The 13,556-nt window shown below is 42.5% G+C and overlaps 1 protein-coding gene across 1 annotated transcript in view; it reads left to right on the forward strand.

Moving 5' to 3' along the window:
- Window positions 1-12,796, forward strand: part of LOC122941188 (lysosomal acid lipase/cholesteryl ester hydrolase-like) — a 49,977-nt gene extending 37,181 nt beyond the window's left edge. Inside the window, exons 5-10 of the mRNA XM_044298237.1 lie at window positions 3,348-3,457; window positions 4,761-4,897; window positions 6,205-6,354; window positions 6,581-6,652; window positions 11,202-11,270; window positions 11,508-12,796. Coding sequence (XP_044154172.1) covers window positions 3,348-3,457; window positions 4,761-4,897; window positions 6,205-6,354; window positions 6,581-6,652; window positions 11,202-11,270; window positions 11,508-11,741 — 772 coding nt within the window. The 3' untranslated portion in view covers window positions 11,742-12,796. The remainder of the gene's footprint in view (window positions 1-3,347; window positions 3,458-4,760; window positions 4,898-6,204; window positions 6,355-6,580; window positions 6,653-11,201; window positions 11,271-11,507) is intronic.
- The last annotated feature ends 760 nt before the right edge of the window (window positions 12,797-13,556 follow it).

Consider the following 13,556-nt stretch of genomic DNA (forward strand, 5'->3'; position numbering starts at 1 on the left):
ATTAAACTGTATTCAGGATCTTAATCCCTGACAAGTAAGAGAGGAAGATGGCGCAGCTCTTTAACTTGTCCTCCTCTGTGGTTAGGACAGGTTTTGTGTGGACTAGTAGGATGGCGGCCATTTTATTTTTCCTAATGTTGGCTCCCCAGACAAACCGAGCCATTATAACTGAAGAAAGGTATTTGTTAATATATTTATAATGCAGTAATATTTAATTATTTTCACTTTCTTAATTCCCGGAGAACCCCTTTAAACAGAAATACACCTAAATTAGGGCTATTTGTGGCGCAAAGGTCTTTTGCGTCGCAATCTGTGACTGCTCCCCGCTCAGGCCAGGTCTAAAAAAGTGGGAGGAGAAGGGAACGGACCAGCAGCCCCGTCTCATTTGCCATTTTATATGCCTGTTTTCGGCATTGAAAATGGTCTAAATGTAAGACAGCTAGGAAGCTGTCTTATATTTAGAAGCAGCGGTGGATCTGACGAAGTTATGTAGAGGCCGGCATTTCTACATAACTTCGGCGGATCCACCGCCAGTGCAGGGCATAAGGAGGACCTTTTACCGGATTTTATTAATTGAGATAAGTACCTGTACTTGCGGGGTACCCCCGCTGATGCTGCCACCCTGCCTGTTTTGTTAAAATAGCGCTCCTACGCCACTCAGTATGCAAATACTGAGCATCGGAGCAATGAGGAGGAGACTGAGTCTTTCTCTGTGGGCGTCTCCTTCTCCCTGGCAGTGGCTCTGTCCAATCGCATCGGAGAGCGTCACAGCCAGGGAGGTTTTTTCACTGCGCTGCGATTGGACAGCACTACGGCTAGGAAGAAGGAGACTCCCACGGAGAAAGACTCAGTCTCCTCCTCATTGCTCCGATGCTCAGTATTTGCATACTGAGCGGGGAAAATGCCGGGGGGCACAGCGCGACGTAGGAGCGCTATTTTAACGAAACAGTCAGGGTGGCACCATTAGCCCCGCAAGTACAGGTATTTATCTTAAATAATAAAATCTGGTGAAAGGTTGTCTTTAAACTCTGGTCTTAATAAATGTGCCCCTTAGTTTCCCCTATGTCAGATTAAATATTGTACGGGCATTGAGCCAATAAGGAGTGTACAGTCGTGGCCAAAATTTTTGAGAATTACACAAATATTAGTTTTCACAAAGTTTGCTGCTAAACTGCTTTTAGATCTTTGTTTCAGTTGTTTCTGTGATGTAGTGAAATATAATTACACGCACTTCATACGTTTCAAAGGCTTTTATCGACAATTACATGACATTTATGCAAAGAGTCAGTATTTGCAGTGTTGGCCCTTCTTTTTCAGGACCTCTGCAATTCGACTGGGCATGCTCTCAATCAACTTCTGGGCCAATTCCTGACTGATAGCAACCCATTCTTTCATGATCACTTCTTGGAGTTTGGCAGAATTAGTGGGTTTTTGTTTGTTCACCCGCCTCTTGAGGATTGACCACAAGTTCTCAATGGGATTAAAATCTGGGGAGTTTCCAGGCCATGGACCCAAAAAGTCAACGTTTTGGTCCCCGAGCCACTTAGTTATCACTTTTGCCTTATGGCACGGTGCTCCATTGTGCTGGAAAATGCATTGTTCTTCACCAAACTGTTGTTGGATTGTTGGAAGAAGTTGCTGTTGGAGGGTGTTTTGGTACCATTCTTTATTCATGACTGTGTTTTTGGGCAAAATTGTGAGTGAGCCCACTCCCTTGGATGAGAAGCAACCCCACACATGAATGGTCTCATGATGCTTTACTGTTGGCATGACACAGGACTGATGGTAGCGCTCACCTTTTCATCTCCGGACAAGCCTTTTTCCTGATGCCCCGAACAATCGGAAAGAGGCTTCATCGGAGAATATGACTTTGCACCAGTCCTCAGCAGTCCATTCACCATATTTTCTGCAGAATATCAATCTGTCCCTGATGTTTTTTTTGGAGAGAAGTGGCTTCTTTGCTGCCCTTCTTGACACCAGGCCATCTTCCAAAAGTCTTCGCCTCACTGTGCGTGCAGATGCGCTCACACCCGCCTGCTGCCATTCCTGAGCAAACTCTGCACTGGTGGCACTCCGATCCCGCAGCTGAATCCTCTTTAGGAGACGATCCTGGCGCTTGCTGAACTTTCTTGGACGCCCTGAAGCCTTCTTAACAAGAATTGAACCTCTTTCCTTGAAGTTCTTGATGATCCTATAAAGTTCTTGATGATCCTATAAATTGTTGATTGAGGTGCAATCTTAGTAGCCACAATATCCTTGCCTGTGAAGCCATTTTTATGCAACGCAATGATGGCTGCACGCGTTTCTTTGCTGGTCACCATGGGTAACAATGGAAGAACAATGATTTCAAGCTTCACCCTCCTTTTAACAGGTCAAGTCTGCCATTTTAACCCAATCAGCCTGACATAATGATCTCCAGCCTTGTGCTCGTCAACATTCTCACCTGAGTTAACAAGACGAGTACTGAAATTATCTCAGCAGGTCCTTTAATGACAGCAATGAAATGCAGTAGAAAGTTTTTTGGGATCAAGTTAATTTTCATGGCAAAGAAGGACTATGCAATTCATCTGATCACTCTTCATAACATTCTGGAGTATATGCAAATTGCTATTATAAAAACTTAAGCAGAAACGTTTCCAATTTTCAATATTTATGTAATTCTCAAAACTTTTGGCCACGACTGTAGAGAGATTTCAGCTCTGAAGCCTGCTAGAATTGTAAATGCAACCCTGGACTATAACACCTGTTGTGAGTAAGGATAGGTACCAATTAAAGAGAACCTGTCATGTCCTCCAACAGCTTCACCTCACCCTACCACCATGGCTGAGCAATAGGTGGCATTTTTTGCAGCCCTCAATATACTTATGAGGCCATGTACTATCAAGGGGGTGGTCACTGGCTCTGAGGTCCCTATGGGGCATGAACCTGAATGCTCAGACACTGTCCAGTCGGAGCTGACAGTCTCAGAGCAGCTCTTGCTGTGTGATTTCAGTGACAATGACTGAGATTAGTTGATGGAAGACAAGTCAGATACCCTTTAAAGATGTTGTCCATAATCCGAAAAACATTTCTACTTTCTTCCAGGAACAGTGCCACACCTGTCCATGGGTCATATCTAGTATTGCAGCACAGTGCTACTGAAATGAAAGGTGCTAAACTGCAGTACAGACACAGCCTGTAGCCAGACGTGTTTCTGTTTTAGTAAGAAAGCATCCATGTGTTTCTTATCCTGTACAACCGCTTTGACTAAAGCAATGCATTGACAGAGTTACACAGTATGATCTCCATAATGATGTGCAGAGGTTTAACTAATATCTTTGTATGTTTTATATTGTGCTTTCTTCCAGCTATGATGAGATGGCTTTACTTGATCTTCCTGCAGTCATAAACTTTATATTACAAAAAACCGGACAGGAGCAAATTTTTTACATTGGACATTCTCAGGGAACCACTATAGGTATGTGTTATAAAGAACTGAGAAATGAATCAAACAGGAGGAAATTTTACACTCCGGTCTCCAGTCCCTCTGATCTGCTGGAGGAAGCGCCAAACTTTAGTAGAGGCGCAATCCACTATATAAGTGGCTGTGCGACATACTTAACTCTACGCCAGTCCTATTTCTAGCAAAGTGCATTTTCCACCCAAAAAACTGGCGAGGAAAATGATTAAAGGGTTTCTACCACTTCGTTTTCACATAATTAGCTTTCAGACACTAGCGATCCGCTAGTGTCTGCTCTGCCAAACAATCCTGCTATAATAGCTTTTGGGGCAGCCGTTTCGCTAAAAAAAGAACTTATATTGATATGCTAATGACCCTCTAGGTGCTATGGGGGCGTCATTAGCACCTAGAGGATCGGTCTACCTTCACAAAATGCCGCCGCCCAGCGCGTCCCTCCAGCCCGCCCATCTCCTCCGGAATGCTATCAAGCGGACGACTTCTCGCGCATGCGCCGTGCGCGTCTGTATTCGGCGCATGCGCAGTGAATGTTCGACCGCTTCCATGCTCAGACATCTCCACTGCGCCTGCGCCGATGGAGCACTGTGACGTCATCGGCGCAGGCGCAGTGGAGATGTCTGAGCAGTCATCGGCGCAGGTGCAGTGGAGATGTCTGAGCAGAGAAGCGGTCGGACATTCACTGCGCATGCACCGAATACAGACGCGCACGGCGCATGCGCGAGAAGTCGTCCGCTTGATAGCATTCCGGAGGAGATGGGTGGGCTGGAGGGACGCGCTGGGCGGTGGCATTTTGTGAAGGTAGACCGATCCTCTAGGTGCTAATGACGCCCCCTTAGCACCTAGAGGGTCATTAGCATAATCAATATAAGTTCTTTTTTTAGCGAAACAGCTGCCCCAAAAGCTATTATATTAGGATTGTTTGGCAGAGCAGACACTAGCGGATCACTAGTGTCTGAAAGCTAATTATGTGAAAACAAAGTGGTAGAAACCCTTTAATGAGCCAACTCTGCCCACTTCCCGCCCACTCCCTCTTTGGAGTGGTGAGACGCTCCAGTGGTCTCTGGTAGTCTTTGTTTTATTGCAATGGTGATGTGCCCAGGCGAGTGGAAGATCACCTTTGGATCCCATTAATAATCAATAGGCGCATGGCGGTCATCTGTAGAATCTGGCAACGCCATATCCAGTGAACTCTGGCAGTCTGCTGGAAACGTTCACTGGAGATGTGAATGTGGCCTTATTGCTGTTAGTATATACTTGGACAATGACTGACCTAATTGTTGCATACTGCATGTTTGTGCCTTAGGATTTATCGCGTTTTCAAGTTTGCCCCAGCTGGCAAAAAAAGTGAAAATGTTTTTTGGTCTTGGTCCTGTGGCTACAGTCAAGTTCTCCACCAGTCCATTGGCAAAGTTAGGCCTTCTTCCAGAATTCTATTTCGAGGTATGCTCCATATGACCAGTATAATAAATTGACAGATTTATGAAAAGGTCTAAAAGAGAAACGGTTTCAACTGGGATCTGGCAGTGACCTGCACCTATCTCCAGAATGGCACTCCATAATGAAGGAAGTTCAAGCTGCGCATGTGTGGCCACCATCCTTTCACCTCTGTCAGAGTTTGGTAAATAGCTGAGTCTTTGCTCGGCTATATTCAGAAGTCCCATAGTGGTGAGTGGAGGGGTGACTGTGCATGATTTACTTGGCAATTTTTGGAAATCCCATACCGGTGAATGGAGAGGACACTGCGCATGTGCAGTGTGCTGTGTATTCACTTCGGGGACTCTGTTTTGGAGACAGGAGCAGACATTTATGGTATATCCTAGCAATATGCCATAAATGTCCCAGATGGGACAGCCCTTATGAAAGGGAATCTGTCATCCATTTTATACTGTCATTTTAATGATGACCGTGTGCTCCGGATAGGAGTGCTGCAGCCTTTCCAAAGAAGAAAGCTGGACTCTTCTCTGGTGCGCACCACCAGCATTATACAGCAAGATCTCCACAATTTACCCCTAGAGGGAACTTAAAACCTACATTTTACATTAAAGGAGTTATCCAAGAGTCGGAGAGACCTCTCAGAGTGGCCGACCCACGGTGGAGATCAGACTTACCAGGGTGGGTTTTTCCTCTCCCTGCTGCACTGACATAAGCATCCATTGATGGAAGGGACACGTTCCCCTCTCCCCCATCAATGGATGTTGATCTCAGAGCGGCAAGGAGATGAAAGGCTAGCCCTGCAGCGTTAGACACGGTACCCAGTGGCAGGGATCGGGTAAGTATGAATTCCACCGCCGGTCTGCCACCCTAGGAGGTTTGTCTGACTCTTGGATAACCTCTTTAAAGAATGTGTAGACAATCAGAAAAACATTACATCTTTCTTCCAAAAACATCACCACAGTTGTCCTTGGGTTGGTTGTGATATTGGCTTTTGGAGCAAAGCAGCCATGTTTTTTAATCCTGTACAACCCTTATACTGTATGTACTGTGTTAAAATTTTAGATCAGGTAGCACAAAGGGATTGATTATTCTATTCCTTATGACTTTTGTGCGCCGTCCCCCTTGTGAGCAGAAGAGTGCATGATCTGTTCTCTTCTTGTGCTCGGATTTCTCTGATATATTTGTCTGATTCATAAAAGACCACATAACCCCTTTAAACATCTTTATTATTTAGGAAAATGTAGGAATCCTGGGCTTTGTATGAACATGCTCCTTATAAGTAGAGGACACTTGACTTCTTTCTTCTTGTTTAGGAGTTGTTTGGGAAAAATGATTTTTTCCCCCAGTCACACTTCCTTAAATGGCTTGTCTCTAACTTCTGCGACCATGTATTGATATGGGAGGAAATGTGTGGCAATATTTTCTTTATTATAAGTGGATTCAACGTAAAGAACTTCAACATGGTAAGTAAAATATTAACTTTCTCTTAAATTTTATTTTTTATTTTTTTCATTTTTCCAATTGGCCTTTGTGCTGACATGTGGGATAGATGTGCTGGGAGTAGCTCTCTTCCAAATGCAGAGCTGGCTAGTTGGCTTAATGTTATTATCTGTGGGGGAAAAAAATATCTAGCTTTGGTAGACAATTTTTTTTTTAAATTGAACTTGTTTTATATCTATCTCCTTTTAGAGCCGGGTAAATGTATATGCATCCCATTGTCCCGCAGGAACATCTGTGAAAAATATGATCCACTGGGCCCAGGTAAGGATGGGATTTACAGCAGCAATGTGAACTTGTTGTTTATTAATGAACATTAAGTCCTTGACCACACAAAGTTTTCTGTATGTGGTTCTTGATGCAGATTCTGCTCCACAACCCGCCTCCCATAGTCGGGTACGGACTAGGAACTTAACACCTTAAGGACCCAGCCATTTTTAGCAAATCTGACATGTGTCACTTTGTGATGATAACTTTAAAATGCTTTTACTCTTTATTTCTTTCTGGTTTTTATTTGCCTTTGTTGTAGCTACGGCGGTGGTCGTGCTTGCACACTATTGGAAAAAGTGTTGACCTCTCTGGTGGGTGGGAATGTGGGAGCGTACATAGGCTGGTGCTTTTACCTATAATCTGCAAGCATGGCCACCCATGATGGATTGCAGGGTGGTTGTAACCCCTGGATATAAGCAATGTATAATGTGATGGAAAAATAAATCCAACCAGCAAAGGAAGCAATATGGACAATCACAATATATTAGTAAGTTGCTTCTATTAACTTTCTTTACATAATAAATGCTATTTACCGATTCCAGACAATCCCTTTAACCCCTTAAGGACACAGGGCGTACAGGTACGCCCTTGTGCCCTGGTACTTAAGGACACAGGGCGTACATGTACGCCCTGTGTATTTTCGATCACTGCCGTGCGGCTGGCAGTTATCGGAACCCGGTACCTGCTCAAATCATTGAGCAGGCACCTAGGCTAAATGCGCGGGGGGGTCCCGTGACCCCCCCATGTCGGCGATCGTGGCAAACCACAGGTCAATTCAGACCTGCGGTTTGCTGCGATTTCTGCAGTTTCTGATCCCTGCCTCCCGAAGCCCAGTCCTTACCCTTCCCGGTCTGCGCAGTTCTGACCACTGCTAAGCAGACGGGGAAGGTTCCCATGGCAACAGGACGCCTTCTCAGGCATCCTGCTGTCCATGGTGCTGAACAGATCTATGCTAAAGGCATAGATCTGTTCAGACAAAGTGTAATTAAAATACAGTGCAGTACCCTATATGGTGTACTGTACTGTATTATACAGACATTAAACCCACTGGATCTTCAAGAACCAAGTGGGTCTGGGTCAAAAAAATGTAAAAAAAAGTGAAAAAAGTTAAGATAAAAAAAAAAAACATTTATCACTGAATAAAAAAAATACACTACGCATATTAGGTATCGCCGCGTCCGTAACAACCTGATCTATAAAACGGTCATGTTACTTTCCCCGCCCGGTGAACGCCATAAAAAAGGTAATACTTCCCAAAAAAGGTAACAAAATTGTAGCAATCAAACGTCATCTCATCCCGCAAAAATCAAACCCTACCTAAGATAATCGCCCAAAAACACTAAACACTAAAACATGATTTTTTTGGTTTCAAAAATGAAATCATTGTGTAAAACTTACATAAATAAATAAAAAGTATACATATTAGGTATCGCAGCATCCGCATCGACCGGCTCTATAAAAATATCACATGACCTAACCCCTCAGGTGACCACCGTAAAAAAATTAAAATAAAAACGGTGTAAAAAAAGCCATTTTTTTTTCATCTTACGTCACAAAAAGTGTAATAGCAAGCAATCAAAAAGCCATATGCACCCCAAAATAGTGTCAATCAAACCATCATCTCATCCCGCAAAAAATGAGACCCTACTTAAGATGATCGCCCAAAAACTGAAAAAAAAACTATGCCTCTTAGACTATGGAAATACTAAAACTTTTTTTTGTTTTAAAATGAAATCATTGTGTAAAACTTACATAAATCAAAAAAAAATTATACATATTAGGTATCGCCGCGTCCGTGACAACCTGCTCTATAAAATTACCACATGATCTAACCTGTCAGATGAATGTTGTAAATAACAAAAAAAAAACGGTGCCAAAAAAGCTATTTCTTGTTACCTTGCCGCACAAAAAGTGTAATATAGAGCAACCAAAAATCATATGAACCCTAAACTATTACCAACAAAACTGCCACCCTATCCCGTAGTTTCTAAAATGGGGTCAATTTTTTGGAGTTTCTACTCTAGGGGTGCATCAGGGGGGCTTCAAATGGGACATGGTGTCAAAAAACCAGTCCAGCAAAATCTGCCTTCCAAAAACTGTATGTCATTCCTTTCCTTCTGCGCCCTGCCGTGTGCCCGTACAGCAATTTACGACCACATATAGGGGGTTTCTGTAAACTACAGAATCAGGGCCATAAATAATGAGTTTTGTTTGGCTGTTAACCCTTGCTTTGTAACTGGAAAAAAAATATTAAAATGGAAAATCTGCCAAAAAAGTGAAATTTTGAAATTGTATCTCTATTTTCCATTAAATCTTGTGCAACACCTAAAGGGTCAACAAAGTTTGTAAAATCAGTTTTGAATACCTTGAGGGGTGTAGTTTCTTAGATGGGGTCATTTTTATGCAGTTTCTTCTCTAGGGGTGCATCAGGGGGGCTTCAAATGGGACATGGTGTAAAAAAAAACTGTCCAGCAAAATCTGCCTTCCAAAAACCGTATGGCATTCCTTTCCTTCTGCGCCCTGCCGTGTGCCCCCGTACAGCAGTTTACGACCACATATGGGGTGTTTCTGTAAACTACAGAATCAGGGCCATAAATAATGAGTTTTGTTTGGCTGTTAACCCTTGCTTTGTAACTGGAAAAAAAAAATATTAAAATGGAAAATCTGCCAAAAAAGTGAAATTTTGAAATTGTATCTCTATTTTCCATTAAATCTTGTGCAACACCTAAAGGGTCAACAAAGTTTGTAAAATCAGTTTTGAATACCTTGAGGGGTGTAGTTTCTCAGATGGGGTCACTTTTATAGAGTTTCTACTCTAGGGTTGCATCAGGGGGGCTTCAAATGGGACATGGTGTCAAAAAACCAGTCCAGCAAAACCTGCCTTCCAAAAACCAAACGGCACACCTTTCACTCTACGCCCCGCTGTGTGGCCGTACAGTAGTTTACGGCCACATATGGGGTGTTTCTGTAAACGGCAGAGTCAGAGCAATAAAGATACAGTCTTGTTTGGCTGTTAACCCTTGCTTTGTTACTGGAAAAAATGGGTTAAAATGGAAAATTAGGCAAAAAAATGAAATTCTCAAATTTCTTCCCCATTTGCCAATAACTCTTGTGCAACACCTAAAGGGTTAACAAAGTTTGTAAAATCAGTTTTGAATACCTTGAGGGGTGTAGTTTATAGAATGGGGTCATTTTTGGGCGGTTTCTATTATGTAAGCCTCGCAAAGTGACTTCAGAGCTGTAGTGGTCCCTAAAAATTGGGTGTTTGTAAATTTCTGAAAAATTTCAAGATTTGCTTCTAAACTTCTAAGCCTTCTAACATCCCCAAAAAATTTAATATCATTCCCAAAATAATTCAAGCATGAAGTAGACATATGGGGAATGTAAAGTCATCACAATTTTTAGGGGTATTTCTGTGTATTACAGAAGTAGAGAAACTGAAACTTTGAAATTTGCTAATTTTTCCCAATTTTTGGTAAATTAGGTATTTTTTATGCAAAAGAATATTTTTTTTTACTTTATTTTACCAGTGTCATGAAGTACAATATGTGACGAAAAAATAATCTCAGAATGGCCTGGATAAGTCAAAGCGTTTTAAAGTTATCACCACTTAAAGTGACACTGGTCAGATTTGCAAAACATGGCCTGGTCCTAAGGTGAAATAAGGCTGTGTCCTTAAGGGGTTAAAGGGCTTCTGTCACCCCCCCCCCCCCCCCCAAAAAGTCATTTTTCATTTTTGGGCTAATAAAAATCCTTATAGAGCGATTATTCAATATATAGTGCTCTTACCCTTTTCTGTTGTCTAGTTTATTTAAAAACCGCACTTTTATAATATGTTAATTACCTGGCTACTAGCAAGTAGGGCGGTTACTTGCTGGTAGCAGCCGCATCCTCCTTTAAAAAAAACGCCTCCTCCTGTTGATTGACAGGGCCAGCGAGTGCTCTCCTCCTCTGGCTGGCCCTGTCTGCGTTCTAAATCTCGCGCCTGCGCCATACTGGTCTTCAGTCGGCGCAGGCGCACTGACAGGAGGACGCTTGCTCGGCCGCTTCTTCCTCAGTGCGCCTGCGCCGATGACGTCACATCTACACCCAGCGCAGGAGCACTGAGGAAGGAGCGGGTGAGCGAGCGTCCTCCTCTCAGTGCGCCTTACGCCGACTGAAGACTGGTACGGCGCAGGCGCGAGATTTAGAACGCAGATAGGGCCAGCCAGAGGAGGAGAGCGCTCGCTGGCCCTGTCAATCAGCAGGAGGAGGGGGCGTTTTTTTTAAAGGAAGATGCCGCGGCTACAAGCAAGTAACCGCCCTACTTGCTGGTAGCCAGGTAATTAACATATTATAAAAGTGCGGTTTTTAAAGAAACTAAACAGAAAAGGGTAAGAGCACTATATATTGAATAATCGCACTATAAGGATTTTAATTAGCCCAAAAATGAAAAATGACTTTTGGGGGGTGACAGAAGCCCTTTAACTTTAAACCGAGACAACCTCGTGGTTTAGCTTTTTGTATCTAAGGTGACAACATTTTTACCCCCTTGATTTTCTAGGCAGTAAAGACTGGAGAACTGAAGGCATTTGACTATGGAACAAAGGGCAATATTTTTCATTACAACCAGGTAATAAAACTCTATTATCCAGGTACAGACAGTGACGCCATTATGTCAAATGTATCTATGGGTCTATGAATACGGTCGCTCTATGTATCTGTGGGTCTTCTGAAACGAGTGCATATGGCTGCCTATAGTTGCCCACTGGGTAATATGAAGGTCACTGAGGACTATGCCATTGTTGTTCTTTGGACTCTTTTTTATAAAGTTGTAACTCCTCTTAATTTGTGGACTATTGTTTTCTAGACTACGGCTCCTTTATACAGTGTGAAGGATATGAAAATTCCCACAGCCTTATGGAGTGGGGGCAACGACTGGTTGGCTGATCGCAACGATGTATCTTTATTACTTAGCCAAATCAGTAATTTGGTATACCACAAAGAGCTGCCAGACTGGGAACATCTGGATTTTATCTGGGGCTTGGATGCTGCAGAGCGCATGTACGGTGAAATCATTCACTTCATGAAGATGTTCTCCTAAACTCTGGTTTCGGGTGTTTAAAGAAACCGTGTGCAGAGCCTGGAAAAGAAAAATGTTACCTTATTGACAACTTGAAGAAAACTTGATATGAACTGTAGCCATACTATATACATTACTATGCAATTCATAGGTGCCTCATTTACATGCAGGAATTTCATATCTTTTTTTACAAGTGAAAAAGCTTTGCATTTCTTACCAAATAATGCGGCCTAGTCTAAATGCTGCACGGGTCTCCTATGCAGAGGAGAGCGGGGGCTCTGGTCTCACATGAGAGTTGGGCTCCTGCTCTAATGTCCTGGACCATCAGAAGCACTGATCCTGGCCATTTAAGCCCTTTGATGCCGCTGTCAATAGAGACTTCAGCATCTAAGTGGTTTAGAAGAAAGGAGCTTCCATTTTATCCCACAAATGAGATGGTGGGGTCCCGATGTCTTTGCTTGGCAGCCTGGAGCCTAATGGACGCCCCAGGACTGTCTGCATTGTATGCCTAGCAGCTGTGCCTCTCTGGTGCAGCCTGCTGGTGACTGTCAGTAAAGCACTGACAGTATAATACATTGTACTGCATAAGCAGTATAGAGGTATTATAAATGCCACATAAAAGCTATCGCCGTGTCATTAATGACTCTCGCTACACAATTATTTAATTTATCCTCTACGATAAACGCTGTAAAAAACAACAGTAAAAGAATTGCTATTTTTCACTTATTAGCCAACAAAAAAATAAACAAAAAGCGATCAAAAATATTTGTGTACCCCAAAATGATGCCAGTAAAAAGTGCAAATTGTCCTGGAAAAATCAAGCCCTCACACATAGAGAGAAAAAAGAGTTATGGTCCTTGGGATGCAGCGATGCAAAAACATTTTCTTTTCTTTTTTAAACTGATTTTATTGTTTAAAACATAAAAAAGTAGTAAAACATAAATGAATGCCACAAAATTTATATTGTAAAAGCTCAGTGGCAGTATTGCAGTTTTTCCCAAATCCCCCCCCCCCCCATAGAGTTAAAAGAAAGTTAATCAGTAAGTTATGGGTACCCCGAAATGGTGCAATAAAAAAAATACAACTTGTTTAGCAAAAAACAAGCCCTTATACGGCTAAATCAACGGAAAAATAAAGAAAAGTTATATCTCTAGGAATGTGACTATGAAAAAAAAATGCTTGGTCACTAAGGCCCAAAACAGGCTGGTCACTAAGGGGTTATTATATGATTATATTCAGCAATTTAAATATCGCTCCTAAAAGGCACCCCTTAAAGGGGATGCCTGCTTCTTGAAGCCCCTTATATGTCTTAATAGACATTGTTGAGTTCTCTTAACCCCTTGATTGGACTGTAGGAGGCCAATGTAGTGGACCTCAGGACCGCCGCTGGCCTCTATTGAAAGAATTAAATGTCCATTGATTTCAATGTAAACCATCTGAATGCTGATTGAAGGGGCTCCCAGAAGTGCCACTGGTGCTTGTTTAGTTTGTCTCAGGGAACCAGCAATCTAAGCTGGTTATTTTTTACCAAACCAGACAGGCCCTTTAAATCGACAAGCTTTTACATTGATATTATCAGTTACTTTGCCCCAAAACAATCAATGCATTATTGAGAATGCAGTTGTATAGCAATATTTGAATTGTATATGAGGAAAAGCTTGTATTATTTTTGATTGTGCGTGTATATGACCAGTTAAAGTGGTTTTCCACCTAAAGATAGTTCTACAACGATCTGATATACCCTAAGAGGTATATTACGGTATTAGTATGGCCGAGGTCTGCTTCAAATGATTCTGCTGTCCTATCTCAAATATGGATTACAAAAAGCCTGAGTGC

This window comes from Bufo gargarizans, chromosome 6 (genome assembly GCF_014858855.1).
Source record: "Bufo gargarizans isolate SCDJY-AF-19 chromosome 6, ASM1485885v1, whole genome shotgun sequence".
Lineage (NCBI taxonomy): Eukaryota > Metazoa > Chordata > Amphibia > Anura > Bufonidae > Bufo > Bufo gargarizans.